Source organism: Ambystoma mexicanum, chromosome 6p (assembly GCF_040938575.1).
Source record: "Ambystoma mexicanum isolate Mex_15411 chromosome 6p, UKY_AmexF1_1, whole genome shotgun sequence".
Classification (NCBI taxonomy): Eukaryota; Metazoa; Chordata; class Amphibia; order Caudata; family Ambystomatidae; genus Ambystoma; species Ambystoma mexicanum.
The window spans coordinates 114392550-114408964 of record NC_090935.1 but is presented as its reverse complement, the minus strand read 5'-3'; the positions used below and the strand labels follow the sequence as shown (position 1 = coordinate 114408964).

Genomic DNA, 16415 nt, shown 5'->3' with positions numbered 1-16415 from the left:
TGGCATGTTAGACCCTCAGTACCTCAGCAGAGTTTGGATGCCGGATGCTAGACTGGCAGCCTTCTCCTACATGATCCTGAACAATTTAAGCCAGACTAGACTGCCTTCTGGTTCATGATCCTAAAACAACTTAGCCAGAGTTCGGATGCCAGATGCCAGACTGAGCTGCCTTCTGGTTTAAGATTCTGAAGTGGTGTTTGTCATTGTAGGTGTTGTAAGGGAGGCATGGTATCACAGCTATGACACTGACACAAGAGTTACAAGCTTCAAAACCTTTTTTCAATTCCTACTTTGCCCTATAGCTAAAATGGGAGTAGTCTCTACCATCAAATAATAAAGAAAACATAGTCCTAGTCAAATCAAAATGACCTATACTAACAAACCCTAATGCCTGCCCTATCTCTTATACAAAAAGTGTGTAAAGGGGAATGTGTTTGCAAAGGAAAGTCAGTTCTATAACATAAAGGATCAATTTGACTGAGTCAGCTCTCCTCCCCATGTTGGACAGCACGGAGTAAGACGGCCCCCATAAACAGGATGACAGACTCTGGCTCAGGTTATAAACAAAAGGAAGGTCAAAACGTGGGTCGCGGCCCGCTTGGCCTTCCACGTTAAAGTAACTTATTCCAGCTTTCCAAAGTTCTTTCACAGTTCATCAAAAGTTCATGTAAGCCTCACTCAGTCGGGCCCGGACCTTTCAACCAAAAAGTACCAAATTCAACGTAGATCTCCATCAGCCAGGCTCGGACCTCGTAATAACAGCACTTGCATGGGTTCCCTGCCTTGCTAAACAGGAATCCTACGACACCCATATTTCACAAGCTAATTCCAATATGAAAGAATTATTCACCATACTTAAATAATTGGAGACTCCTATCGCAATTCCAGACACATGCACCAAAGATAGAAAATGGTGTTCAGATATCCAACATGCACTAGCCAATAAAGTAGCAACCTTACAAAACAAAATATCCCAAAAAAAGCATCTCTAAATGCTCCTCCCCCTTCCAAAACCTCCACTAAAACCTCTGAATTCCAACCTACTTGATTTAACTTCTCTAAAGTATCTATTATCGAGGTGGAAAAAATGATCCTGTCGCTCAAACCATCTAACTGCCACAGTGATCCCTGCCCGGCTCAGCTCATCAAGGACGCGGCTCAGGACCTTTCACCCTTCATCTTCAAACTTATTAACACTTCCTTTGACACTAGCACCATGGCTACTAACCTCAAACAATCATGGGTACTCTCACTTGTGAAAATCCTACTCTAGATCCTTTGACACCAACCAACTACAGGCCAATAACAACAGTTCCCTTTCTTCTAAAAATACTAGACAAAGTGGCATACACACAAATCAAAAAATACTTAGAATCACACCACTTGCTAAGGGCTAGACAGTCAGGTTTCCGTCCACAACATGGAACGGAGACTGCCCTCATCAATCTTAAGTCCTAAGTCGATGAGCTTAGAGATAGAGGGAAATCAGCTTTGCTTCTCCTCCTTGACCTCTCAGCCGCTTTTGATTTGGTAGAACACACTGTCTTATGTAGCCATCTTAACTCAGCAGTGCACTTCTCCAAAGATGAGCAAGCAATGGAGAGTAGGGGTGCACAGATCTACTTAGTATCTCCAAACAAGTTTGTTATTTCTATAAGCATTCGTCATTAGCATACTCAATGTATTATGGTGGCTATTTCAGGTGCAAACGGGCCTTAATCACAAGGCCACTTGGGACAAGAAAACAACGCAAAACCAAAACCATGTATCGCTACTCGGTGAGCCCAGATGCACTCTTTAGGGAATGGTAGTCCCAATTGTTGTTTACTGATTATAATTTTTAAACCTCACCGAAGCGAGGAGCACACAGAATTAATTATTTCATTTGGTTTTCGTATACAAGGATAAATAAACAAAATAAAAAAAGAAAAAACATGTACCATCACCAAAATTCAACTGATATTCCATGTAAAATATACACACGCTGGTGTTTATTACTAATCAAGCAAGATTTTCAATGTCATTCTTCGACATATGATTCATCAAATTATACTTGTTCCACATGTATAACATAACACCCCAACTGACTTGGTTGGGTATAAAGCACACAAGAAATCACAAATTACAAGAAGTATAAGTGTTTACAGACATTCACACAATCAGTCTGTTAAAATAACTCACATATCCAAATAGCTCCTTCTGGATGTTACTACAACCAACGCGTTTCGGATCTATGATCCATCTTCAGGGTTAGAGCTTCAATGTTCCTATTTCAAACGGTTCCTTTGAGAAGGCCCTATAGGGTAATGAGAATGAACATTTATTTAGAGGCTGGTTTTGAGTGTATCTATAATATTAAGCTAGTCATCAAAAGTACTGACCTCAATGATGCTGTAGTGGGGACCAAAGATGGACCTAATAGGAATAAAGAATAATGAGTACCGAAGTACATCAGACTGGTAGCCAAACAAGTGTACATAAATGTCCCTACAGGACTAGTGAGGTAGAAGGAGACTCACCCAGTCCTCCGGGTAAATTCCTTAACGACTGCGCATCAACAGATTGCGGTCGGGAAGTACTCTGCAAATGGCGAGATAGCCCAATTAGAATGTGCGTCAAAAGCTAACATAGGTTTGCTATATGTTACCAGGTAACCCCCCTCTACTCTATCTAGATAACTATATATGGATATATGTGTGGCCCAATCATCCTGATAGTAATACTGGAGACAGTCAGTGCTGTCGAGCGACTCGTAGCTAAGCGGCGTTAAATTTACATACATTAGAGTAGAGGATCTATACGAGCAATCCTCCAATAATAGTGTGCATAGATACCCCATACATAAGGCAGATTCAAATCTCTCGTTCCCCATGGTAGAGAATATCCCCCAATTAGCAGTTACGATGATACGCTTAACCGGATTTGGGGATGCGCTGACACGCAGCGTGTCTGACTCACCCGATAGCCGAGAACACATACGCGAACCGACCGCAGCAAGGCGCGCGGCTCAGCTGTGCAATGTTTATGGAGTCGTCATGGCTACGCCACGCACGCGTGTCGGGAGCCCAGATGACGTCCACCTTGGTGTGGGCACGACACTGGCGTCCTTTCTAGGGCAACCGCTGTCGGGTCCTATGTGGAATACTATGGTGACAAAAGTATAGGTTTAAGCAGTGTCAGATACAAGTGGGCCGCTCTGTTTGCAGGTACGCCTTGCCTCTCCTCACAATAGTACTAATACAAAGTACTAGATGCACTCAGATTGATATTCTAACTCAGTAGTTCAGGCTAATATATGAAAGAGTATCAGTAGGAGTGCAAGCATGGGGGCACAACCACGGTTCAAATAATCTGTGGCGTGCCCCCATGTCACACTTCTCCCATCCTGGAAAGTCTTTAAAAGTATGCCACACCTGTGACATCCATTAGGCATAACTCTCAAACCACTGGACTTATATTGGGGCAACAGGGTATAGACCCATACGCTGAAGAGCCCCTTAACCAGAAACTACATTACAGTAAGTTGTTCACTCCACATTACCCTGCCGAACCCCTCAAGGCCTTCTCGGGCTGATATTAAGTGTAAGAAATTAAGTTTTCCGAAAATCAAAACACTTTCATAATGCTGTGTCATCAAATTCATCATTATTCAAACAATGTACATATTTCACCATACCATTGAAATACCTGCTATCTCTCTGGATTAACTATAATTAGTGTATCTTGTTTATGCTTTTGTAAGAATTGTATTTCACTCTATGACTCACTGTAATTAAGCTTTGCATATTCTTGGTTCGTTGCGCCCTGATACCCTTGGGTCTGGTGCGCATTACAAATAATAAAACAAACAAACAAACAAACAAACTTCACATTCTTTAGGAGCTCCCTTTCTCTAACTTATTTCATGCTTCCGGTCTCCCTCAGTCGGGCTCGTACCTTTCACTGTTGTCGAAGACTTTTAAATATGCAAGGCTTTTATCATAGACCGCTGCAGGACCAATTCGACTTTAGCTCCTCCTTATTTGCTGCAATATCTCTTAGTATTGGTAGTTCTATACCACAATCAGAAAAGTTCAAGAAATCTTCCTCTTCAAGCAATCACCTTTTAACTTCCCCTTTTGTCTGGGTTAATCTTGACCATTGAGCATCTCAGAGTTCGTTCACTTTGGCATTTTATAACAATACAACACTCATTTTGCAGAGACATTTGCGTGGGCTACTTCCTTTCGCCGGAACACTCCGCTACTCTGTATCACTGGCTTCACAGTTATCAGCAACTTAAAAGTTCATTAGTGGTTTGCTGTCTTTCACTTCTCATCAGCACATGCGCAACCTTCAATCGTGTGATACACTGTTGCAGCTTCAGTCTTTCCTTGACACAACCGGCCTTTCATGGCCTTCACTCACTCACTGGTTGTGTGCATTACTTTCTTATTTCTGCTGCTTGGATTCACAAGTCAAGGTTGATACAACAGGCTTGGCCTCGCCTCCCCATTTCTGTCGTACACCCGGGAGGGTTGCTCACATCCTGGAAACACAGTGCAGATTTCTTCTTGTCTGCAATTTGGCGTTCTCCCTGATCTCCTTCACGGTTTCCCATAGGCAACAACCTCTGACAGGGAACTTCAGGGTTCCTCTACCCTTCGCTCTGGTCCTTCGATCGGCCGTTCTGCTCCAGTGGATTCGCCTTCGCCCTGAAAGATCTGCTCCTTTTCATGTCTCACCCTGCTCAGAGTCTGTCTTTATGTTCCACATTTTCTCCATGTGGGGGGAGCGAATGGGTATCAGATTAATGTGATTACGGTCAAGTGTCTGAATTTGCCTAATGGGACATGTCCAATGAGATATGTAAGTGTTGGCCTCTTTACTCTACGCGCTGTCGCCGTCTTCCTTGGCCCAGTTTTTGTGTAGAAAGGGGTGGGGGGAGTTGGGACATTGGAGAATCCTAAAAGAATAGGATGGGGAATGGGAAAGGTGGGGATACTATGTCTCACCATCGGTTGCCTCACCCCCATTACAAAGATCCCTGTCACGACCCACACTCTGATGACCCCCTGGCCAATTTATGGGCCAGGGAGAGTCTTGACTCCAGTCCCCACTAAAACCAAGAAATTGCAGCCTAGGCCTTCTTGGGGCAAGTCCTGGTGCCTTTGGCGCCAGGCTCATGTTTGAATATGGACTTGTGCTTGGGAACTACTTTTCATTAATGCCAGTCATGTGGAGGCATCCTCATAACCTGGCTCCTTGAAACCAGGCTTGCAGTGTAGTGTTTTTGGGTGTGGTACCAAGGGGACTATTTTACCTGGACTTCCTTCTTGAAGCTATTTAAACCACACCCAAATAGACTGACACGCTTCGCGTTAGTTTGCATTACTGCAACGTAACGCTCACCGTGTTCAGCTTCAGCCACGAACCTCGGAAGAACAGCACCTGCAAAGGAAAGAAGACATTGTGAGAGAAGGCAGCAGCTTACCTGAACTTCATCGCCAGCGGTCCGCAGCTCTTCCGACCATCATCCTGAAACCAGCGCTCCTTCGGATCGACGGACCTGTAAAAGAGAAGAAACAAGGCATTAGACATTGTACAATTAACGAACTGTGCCGAAAGGCTTACCTCGCCAGCCGCTCCACAATCAGCATCACTACGGAAATTCCATACTCCGGCCGAGTACCGCGACCTGTGGAGAGGAAAAGATAAACAGGTTAGCAAAGGCAAGGCATCTTAAGCGCAGCGCATAGCGCCTACTCACCGCATCAAGGCGCTCCAAAAACACCCATACTTACCGGCGACACACAGACGCCTTGCCACATATTGGACTTGCGCGTACCTAGGAAGAAAAAGACATTGTTTAAAAGGCATGCAAGAACAGTGATATTCACAGCAATAAGACGTACCTGAAAGACTCAAGACGGGCTGGCATCAGTGAAGCAACTCGATCGCCATTGCCCACCAAGCACAACGCGCCCCTGCCAAGACAGCAGGATGGAGAACCCGCCAACATCTAAAACAAGATGAGGAGAAGTCCAGAAGGGTCACAGACCTACAGGGAGGTGGGAGGCTGTTTACCCCGGTTGCCCTGTCCTGAACATAGCTTACCTGTATTCCAGGCAGAACTCTTCCACTGGTCGCACCTGGGCATCGCAAGGAGGGACATCTGGACCTCAACTGCTGGGTGGTGCCCCTGTGGAACCAGGTGAGCGTAACAATCCCCCACCCAGGTGATTCTCCCACACTGGTCTACCCTCAGAGTCTGGATCCAAAGGCGATGGCCGTGCCCTGGCCACCGCAGAAATAGAAATCCCTGGTGACTAGTAAGTGAGACACTCTTTGGTTGCTCACAGAGGGCAGGTCCAGTGGAAGCTGCACAAACCTCTCTGGGAAAGGCTTGCTGGTATTTTGGGCCCTGACAATGGCTCCACCAATAGTTACTGCTGCAAATATTAAACGAAGACTGGGCGACACCATTTTAAGAGACAGAAGATGGGTCTCTTGGATAGCCTCACATAGAAAGCACAGTGGACCCCAAGTGATGGGCCAAGAGGATTCTCTTCATACCAGATCACAGGTACACCAAAAATATGTCTCACTGGAAAACATATTTAAAAAACTATAACAATTCAACAACAACAAAAAAGAGGAGCGTACCACTGTGTATGCTTAAGCACACTCCTTTGGAAATAAAATATATTAACGATTTGCACCTGTCTTGGTGTCATCTGTATTAAAATGAACCCTTGTTGGCAAGTTGACACCATCCCAGAAGATCCCCTGCAAAAGATATGAAATACACGAGCATGAAACTTTTTTTTTTAGTTAAACAGCTGCCCTCACCAGGGTAAAAAACATTACATTTTTTTTTTGCATAATTAAACTGTACAACGTCCTTTCATTGCGGGATGTTTTTTTCGAAAAAACCCAGCTAATTTTTTAGGGGCGGTTAGTAAATTACATATATGGGCTGTGGGTGTTTGGGAATAAATAGAAATGAAAGTAAATCGGGGGTTTACAAAAATAAAAAAAAAATCGATGGTTTTTTTCGTTAAAAGAAATCGCACTAAAAAACCCCGCGAAAAAACATCCCGCGATGAAATGACATGGAACCAATTAAACAAGGGCAGTTACTCTCGAGGGTGGTAGATTTGTCACCATGGCACGGGGTCTGCGAGTGCTATTGATGGATGCTTTGGACAAGGGACTGATATGCACATTCTAGTTCATGTCTCCACATTTGCTCGAGCGACTGCCCTGCAGCTCCCCCAAAGTAGGTTGGAAAAAAGGAGAACAGACAGGGCTTGCTTCGATAGTACAAATGTCAATTGCACTGTGATTTTGGTGTGTGTAAAGTACTGTTTATTCAAACACATGATTTGTTCTTTTCATTTTCACAAGGGAGTGTTCCCATTAGCTGGATGCACTTAATGCTTCAAAGATCTTTTTTCATTTTCACACGAGGCTTTTCAATTTGCAATTTTTGTTTCACCAGCCAGCACGTGTTGCGTGCCAGAGAGTCACTTTTCAAGACTCAGCGGATAAAGTGTATTGGTTGCGCCAGTGCCAGTCCAATGCTGATCGGTGGGTGACTCCAGTCTCCAGTCCCAAGATCTGCTCTTTGCCACAGGCGCCCAATGATGTCTTGGTGGCCCAGGGATGGTAGAGATGCTCACATCGCGAACTCTTCAATAACCTCCCTGTATGGGAATATTAAGCCGTCTAGTATGAAAAGCCACTTTCTCTTTGTCAACACGCCCCCTGATTATCATTAAGCATCGATCTCTAACTATTCACTCCCGGAAGTGGATCCTCCTTCTTATTAAAAGGCCCAGCCACAGGCCCTACAAATAGAGCAGCACCTCCACACTGTTTGCTAATAACAACACATACAATCCACTGAGCGCAGAAACACTGCCATACATTATATATGCCTTAGGTCCTCGGCCTTTATGATACAGATAACAAATCAAATAAGTCGTGTTCTTATGGTGAACCACATTACACATTGTGGACTGATGTGAAACAAGCACGACAGACCTGCAGACATGTGGGGAACATGTCCTAAATAAACTGGGATAGAGCATGATCGGTTGTATCTGAGCTCAAAGGAAGGAGCAGAACTCTGAGGGCAGATAGAGCATATTAAACTGCAAAATAAGACTGTGGAGGTGGGTCAGAACGGATCTGAAAGCATAAGTTAAAAGAAACACAACACACCACAGTACACAGACGCATCATGTACTGTACTGGTGAATGACTGTGAGTGCTGCAGTACACAGATATATTATTTACTGTAGTGGAGAATGACTGTGAGTGCCGCAGTACACAGATATATTATTTACTGTAGTGGAGAATGATTGTGAGTGCCACAGTACACATAGACATTATGTACTATAGTGGTGAATGACTGAGTGCCAGAGTACACATGTCACAGGCTAGCAAGGGAAGGTTATCAACACCCTCTCCCGAGCCACAGAAGCCGAATGGGATCGACCCTCCCACCATGGTTGGCACAAGTTCCTGAATTTTAGTAGTACAGGTAACCACGAGGTAGCCAGTGGGGGAAAGAAGGATTAGGGAGAGGTTGTGGATAGGAAAGGGGAGTGAGGAAAACCAGAAAGAGGGTTCCGGTAACAAGATTGGATAGGTAGGAGGAGGTTAAGGGAAAAACACACCTTAACACCTTGCCACATAAAATCCTACTGCTTGCCCCAACCGTACTCCTGTAGTACACTCCCAGCATCCTACACCTGCAACCTAAATCATGAACTCTCATCACTCCCAATGATACGCCCATGCAGCACACTCTGTCTCAACATTCATGCCCATGGTAGGTCAATAGAACTCTGAATCACCTGGAACATAGGACGATGATTTTAGAAGCAGTCTAAAACAAGATAATGATGGCGTAATGAAACAAACATTTTGTGGTTTCTTCACATGAATAACAATACTCATGGCCTTTTTGGCTAAGCATGAAATGGAACACAAAACAAAACGTAGTTCATACTGAGTTTCGTCCAGGCTCAGATTTTTTACTGTGCTCGGACTACAAACATTCATACCCCAGATGGATGTGTATTGCTCAAAATGGAGTTATGCAAAGTTCAGCTATGGAGCCTGCGTCCGTGCGGTGTGCTAATCACCACGCATGCGTTTCCTTGCACCTGGGACCCAGCCAAGCAGCGTTTCATAGCTCCCAAGATTAGTCACATACTCCTGGTGATTTGCGTGTTACCAAAGTAAGGGTTAACAAGATTCCACTATTAGCGCGCCCTGACACATGCAAAACGCTAATGTCTAAGAAATACAGTTTGGAGCTTTTAAACATGGTTTGTCAATGCAGCCTCGGAAGTACTTATCTGAGGTCCGGCCACCCCCCGTGTGATGCCCCGGACGAAGCTGATGCCGCCTTGAGGAGATCACCTAAGCACCAGTCACTGCCTCATGGCCCTAGCTCCTAACATGCTGCCTGCTGCCAGATCTTCCTGCTGGTGGTCACCACGTCCGCCCGTGCTGTGGTCTGCAATAATCCGCACCGGCGTACAGCGTCCTTAAGGGCACCGCTGTGAGGCAGCACGCTCAAGTCTCTTGGACCAGAGCCTCCTGGGAAATGTGTTCCATGGGGCAAGATGGTCGCAACAGTTTGGTGCCCGGAGTCTGGTGGATGCAGCCACAAATGACACCCCCAACACGCCGCAAGCATGCCCCCACCATTTGGCTGACAACACAGATATGTTCTTTAAAGCAGTGAAGAATTACTGAGGGCCACAGTACACAAATACATTATTTACTGTGGAGGAGAATGACTGAGGGCCACAGTACACCGATTTATATATTTATTTATTGTTCATTTATAACAAGCTTAATACCAGCAAGTGGTTTTTTAAGAGCTGGATCAGGATTCATACCTGTGTTGCGCCGCATTGTCTTGCTTCCAAGACAAATGCGTTGACCCTGAGCTATCCTTCCTCCCAGATATATTATTTACTGTAGTGGAGAAGGAATGTGAGTGCCACAGTAGACAGATATACTATTTACTGTAGTGGAGAAGGACTGTGAGTGCCACAGTAGACAGATATAGTATTTACTGTAGTTTACAGTAACTGTGAGTGCCATGGCACGCATATACATTATTAACTGAAGTAGTAGAGTGACTGAGTCCCATGGTACACAGATACATTATTTACTGTAGTGCAGAATGACTGTGAGTGCCACAGTACACAGATCCATTATTTACTGTAGTGTACAGTGACTGTGAGTGCCACAGTAGACAGATATAGTATTTACTGTAGTTTACAGTGACTGTGAGTGCCATGGCAAGCATATACATTATTAACTGAAGTAGTAGAGTGACTGAGTACCATGGTACACAGACACATTATGTACTGCAGTGGTGAATGACTGTGAGTGCCACAGTAGACAGATATAGTATTTACTGTAGTTTACAGTAACTGTGAGTGCCATGGCACGCATATACATTATTAACTGTAGTAGTAGAGTGACTGAGTACCATGGTACACAGATACATTATTTACTGTAGTGCAGAATGACTGTGAGTGCCACAGTACACAGATCCATTATTTACTGTAGTGTACAGTGACTGTGAGTGCCATGGCAAGCATATACATTATTAACTGAAGTAGTAGAGTGACTGAGTACCATGGTACACAGACACATTATTTACTGTAGTGCAGAATGACTGTGAGTGCCACAGTACACAGACACATTATGTACTGCAGTGGTGAATGACTGTGAGTGCCACAGTAGACAGATATACTATTTACTCTAGTGGAGAAGGACTGTGAGTGCCACAGTCCACACACACATTATGTACTGCAGTGGTGAATGACTGTACGTGCCACAGTAGACAGATATATTATTTACTGTAGTTTACAGTGACTGTGAGTGCCATGGCACGCATATAAACATTATTAACTGTAGTAGTAGAGTGACTGAGTACCATGGTACACAGATACATTATTTACTGTAGTGCAGAATGACTGTGAGTGCCACAGTACACAGACACATTATGTACTGCAGTGGTGAATGACTGTGAGTGCCACAGTAGACAGATATATTATTTACTGTAGTGGAGAAGGACTGTGAATGCCACAGTCAACAATCACATAATGTACTGCAGTGGTGGGGTCAATCCGAGACCCAGATGAACCCACGGAAGGGGAGAATCTGCCACAGGATGTAGATATGGAATGTGAAGATGTACAGGCTTGAAATGGGGGGACGGATAGGGGAAGCAGTGATTCGAAGTAAAATGTACAATGGATCTGTTGATATATGCACTGTCTGTTTGGTTTGTATTGTTTGGTTGGAATTTAATTTAAAAAGTTTTTTTTAAAAAAATGTACTGCAGTGGTGAATGACTGTGAGTGCCACAGTAGACAGATATATTATTTACCGTGTGGAGAAGGACTGTGAGTGCCACAATACACAGATTCATTTTTTACTGTAGTGTACAGTGACTGAGTGCCATGGTACACAGATACATTCTTTACTGTAGTGCAGAATGACTGTGAGTGCCACAGATACATTAATTACTGCAGTGGATAATGACTATGAGTCCCATGGTACACAGATACATTATTTGCTGTAGTGTAGAATGACTGTGAGTACCACAGTACACAGATATATTATTTACTGTAGTGGAGAATGACTGTGAGTGCTGCAGTACACGGATACATTATTTACTGTAGTGGAGAATGACCGTGAGTGCTGCAGTACACAGATATATTATTTGATGTTGTGGAGAATGACTGAGTGCTGCAGTACACAGATATATTATTTGCTGTTGTGGAGAATGACCGTGAGTGCTGCAGTACACGGATATATTATTTGCTGTAGTGGAGAATGACCGTGAGTGCTGCAGTACACAGATATATTATTTGCTGTTGTGGAGAATGACTGTGAGTGCTGCAGTACACGGATACGTTATTTACTGTAGTGGAGAATGACCGTGAGTGTCTCAGTACACAGATACATTATTTACTGTAGTGGAGAATGACCGTGAGTGCTGCAGTACACAGATATATTATTTGCTGTTGTGGAGAATGACTGAGTGCTGCAGTACATAGATATATTATTTGCTGTAGTAGAGAATGACTGTGAGTGCCGCAGTACACGGATACATTATTTACTGTAGTGGAGAATGACCGTGAGTGCTGCAGTACACAGATATATTATTTGCTGTTGTGGAGAATGACTGAGTGCTGCAGTACACAGATATATTATTTGCTGTTGTGGAGAATGACTGAGTGCTGCAGTACATAGATATATTATTTGCTGTAGTGGAGAATGACTGTGAGTGCCGCAGTACACGGATACATTATTTACTGTAGTGGAGAATGACCGTGAGTGCTGCAGTACACAGATATATTATTTGCTGTTGTGGAGAATGACTGAGTGCTGCAGTACATAGATATATTATTTGCTGTAGTGGAGAATGACTGTGAGTGCCGCAGTACACGGATACATTATTTACTGTAGTGGAGAATGACCGTGAGCGCTGCAGTACACAGATATATTATTTGCTGTTGTAGAGATTAACTGAGTGCTGCAGTACATAGATATATTATTTGCTGTAGTGGAGAATGACTGTGAGTGCTGCAGTACACAGATATATTATTTGCTGTTGTGGAGAATGACTGAGTGCTGCAGTACATAGATATATTATTTGCTGTAGTAGAGAATGACTGTGAGTGCCGCAGTACACGGATACATTATTTACTGTAGTGGAGAATGACCGTGAGTGCTGCAGTACACAGATATATTATTTGCTGTTGTGGAGAATGACTGAGTGCTGCAGTACACAGATATATTATTTGCTGTTGTGGAGAATGACTGAGTGCTGCAGTACATAGATATATTATTTGCTGTAGTGGAGAATGACTGTGAGTGCCGCAGTACACGGATACATTATTTACTGTAGTGGAGAATGACCGTGAGTGCTGCAGTACACAGATATATTATTTGCTGTTGTGGAGAATGACTGAGTGCTGCAGTACATAGATATATTATTTGCTGTAGTGGAGAATGACTGTGAGTGCCGCAGTACACGGATACATTATTTACTGTAGTGGAGAATGACCGTGAGCGCTGCAGTACACAGATATATTATTTGCTGTTGTAGAGATTAACTGAGTGCTGCAGTACATAGATATATTATTTGCTGTAGTGGAGAATGACTGTGAGTGCTGCAGTACACAGATATATTATTTACTGTAGTGGAGAATGACCATGAGTGCTGCAGTACACAGATATATTATTTGCTGTTGTGGAGAATGACTGAGTGCTGCAGTACATAGATATATTATTTGCTGTAGTGGAGAATGACTGTGAGTGCTGCAGTACACGGATACATTATTTACTGTAGTGGAGAATGACCGTGAGTGCCTCAGTACACAGATACATTATTTACTGTAGTGAAGAATGACCGTGAGTGCTGCAGTACACAGATATATTATTTGCTGTTGTGGAGAATGACTGAGTGCTGCAGTACATAGATATATTATTTGCTGTAGTAGAGAATGACTGTGAGTGCCGCAGTACACGGATACATTATTTACTGTAGTGGAGAATGACCGTGAGTGCTGCAGTACACAGATATATTATTTGCTGTTGTGGAGAATGACTGAGTGCTGCAGTACACAGATATATTATTTGCTGTTGTGGAGAATGACTGAGTGCTGCAGTACATAGATATATTATTTGCTGTAGTGGTGAATGACTGTGAGTGCCGCAGTACACGGATACATTATTTACTGTAGTGGAGAATGACCGTGAGTGCTGCAGTACACAGATATATTATTTGCTGTTGTGGAGAATGACTGAGTGCTGCAGTACATAGATATATTATTTGCTGTAGTGGAGAATGACTGTGAGTGCTGCAGTACACGGATACATTATTTACTGTAGTGGAGAATGACCGTGAGTGCCTCAGTACACAGATACATTATTTACTGTAGTGGAGAATGACCGTGAGTGCTGCAGTACACAGATATATTATTTGCTATTGTGGAGAATGACTGAGTGCTGCATTACATAGATATATTATTTGCTGTAGTAGAGAATGACTGTGAGTGCCGCAGTACACGGATACATTATTTACTGTAGTGGAGAATGACCGTGAGTGCTGCAGTACACAGATATATTATTTGCTGTTGTGGAGAATGACTGAGTGCTGCAGTACACAGATATATTATTTGCTGTTGTGGAGAATGACTGAGTGCTGCAGTACATAGATATATTATTTGCTGTAGTGGTGAATGACTGTGAGTGCCGCAGTACACGGATACATTATTTACTGTAGTGGAGAATGACCGTGAGTGCTGCAGTACACAGATATATTATTTGCTGTTGTGGAGAATGACTGAGTGCTGCAGTACATAGATATATTATTTGCTGTAGTGGAGAATGACTGTGAGTGCCATAGTACACAGAGTATAACCTAGTTGCATGGAAGGTGTATCTACGATAGCTGAACAGCTGTGCGATGTCCACCCCCGCTATCAGAGAGATGTGTTTTTGTGTGGTACTGTGAAGATGAATGTGCTCTGTTGACATGTCATGATAAAAAGAAACCTATCCCAGCCTCATGATTGATAGAATAATTCTACTTCGTCTTGTTTTCTGTAGACGTGGAGATCAGATGTTTCCCAAGAATGAAGACGGAATCATGCAATATGCCGACACGCATTTCATTGACACCTGGAAGGCAATGGAGCATCTAGTGAATCTTGGCCTGGTCAGAGCCATTGGCCTATCCAATTTCAACGCCAAGCAGGTCGATGAGATCCTGGCGGTGGCCAGGCACAAACCAGTTGTGAACCAGGTGAGCAGAGCTGCAAGTGTTGACTGCTGTTAATGTATCTTGAAACTCTTCATGAGTCGCTGTGTGGGATAGGTGGCAAAGGATTGGCAGCAATAAGGGGGGGTGAGGGATAGAAACTGAGAGAGAAAAATATCGTTTGCGGATAGTCGCGTGTTCTTTTGCTTAATGGCCATGATCCTGCCAACCCTATGGACTGGGACAGCTCTTGCCCTGCCTTAGGCAGGGGGTTTCGCACTTTTGATCATTTACTTTTTGACATGACAAGTCTGACTACCACTTCTGATGACCATCTTACCTCCCTAACATCCTCATTCTCCTTTTGGCTGATACAGGTACAAATGAGGAAAAGGGATTTCTGCATTTTTATCTGCATCGATTAAATCGTCTGAGTCTGGGGTCTGGCTGTGGCATGTCCACATATCTATGGATCTACGACACACGTGTGGACACACCACTTTCAGAACCGTATAGTAGATAATCATGAACATTCTACTTACCTTAAACTAGCATCATTTTGTGGTTTTGGTAGGGTCGTACTGCACCGCCAAATACCTAGGATATCTTTGGAAAACAATTTGTGAGATCATGATGGTGCCACAAAAATGTTTTCTGTTTGGGAAATTGAGTTATGGACATGCATGCAGTGTATCAAAGGGTGGGAATCATGAAAATAAATGTATTTGCCAATATTGTCTTTCCACTGTGCTCAACGCCTGCGCAGCAGAAAGAGAAGCAGATTCTCTCAAGGAAGCAACATTTCCGGGGGGAGGTTTATGAGAAGAATCTAGGGCAAGTAGCCTGGACTGCAGGTGGAGAAGCTGTCGGTTTATCACCACAGATTCTCACCACATGGGAAAATGAACCTATTCTAATCTAGGTAAGACGTCCCCGTGTCCCAAAGTTCTCAATGTTCTGTCTCATGTCCTGCACAAATAATTGTATGATATGCTGGCAGACACCTCATCACCCTTCACTGTTTACTGACACCCTTTCCTGTGGCTCACACCAATTTCCTTTTCCCACAATGCCCCATCCCACCGCCGTATTTCTCAGTTGCATTTTGAATGATCCCAAAGGTCCATTATTTCCCCTTTCATGTCCATTCTCAGTGAAAAGTCTAGTATCAGAAGCTCACCAGTGAAAGGGTATGTCAAGGAATTGTTGAGGAGAGCTCACGTGCCATGATAGGGCCTTTATACCCTAGTCCTAATTGATACTCCTGGGGACAAGACAGAGAGAAGAAGCTACTTGAGAAACAAATCCTTCCGCAATATCTCTGTCTCCCTCTCTCAAGAGGAATATTTAGAAAATGCAAGCAGAGAGAGTTGGGGGGGATATCTGAGGCACGCTTGGTGGCCTGCTGATTCGTAGAGTTCTATTGAGGATCATTCCGATATACATCTCAGTTGCATTTATTGGTGAAGGGCTGGTATGTCCGAGACATAGCTTAACAAAACTAGACATTTACTTGATTGTTTAGCAAAGTATACACTTTTGTGACTACATTAGGCTTGCGGTTGACATCCTTGGGTTAACCTGTAACCTGAGTCCAAGCATTTTAAAATACATGATTTTC

At 43.6% G+C, this 16415-nt stretch overlaps 1 protein-coding gene across 1 annotated transcript in view; it reads left to right on the top strand.

Annotated features, from left to right (window-relative positions):
* LOC138511262 (aldo-keto reductase family 1 member A1-A-like) overlaps positions 1-16415 on the top strand; it is a 253297-nt gene that overhangs the window by 156331 nt on the left and 80551 nt on the right. Inside the window, exon 5 of the mRNA XM_069626813.1 lies at positions 14644-14839. Within this exon, the coding sequence (XP_069482914.1) occupies positions 14644-14839 (196 nt within the window). The remainder of the gene's footprint in view (positions 1-14643; positions 14840-16415) is intronic.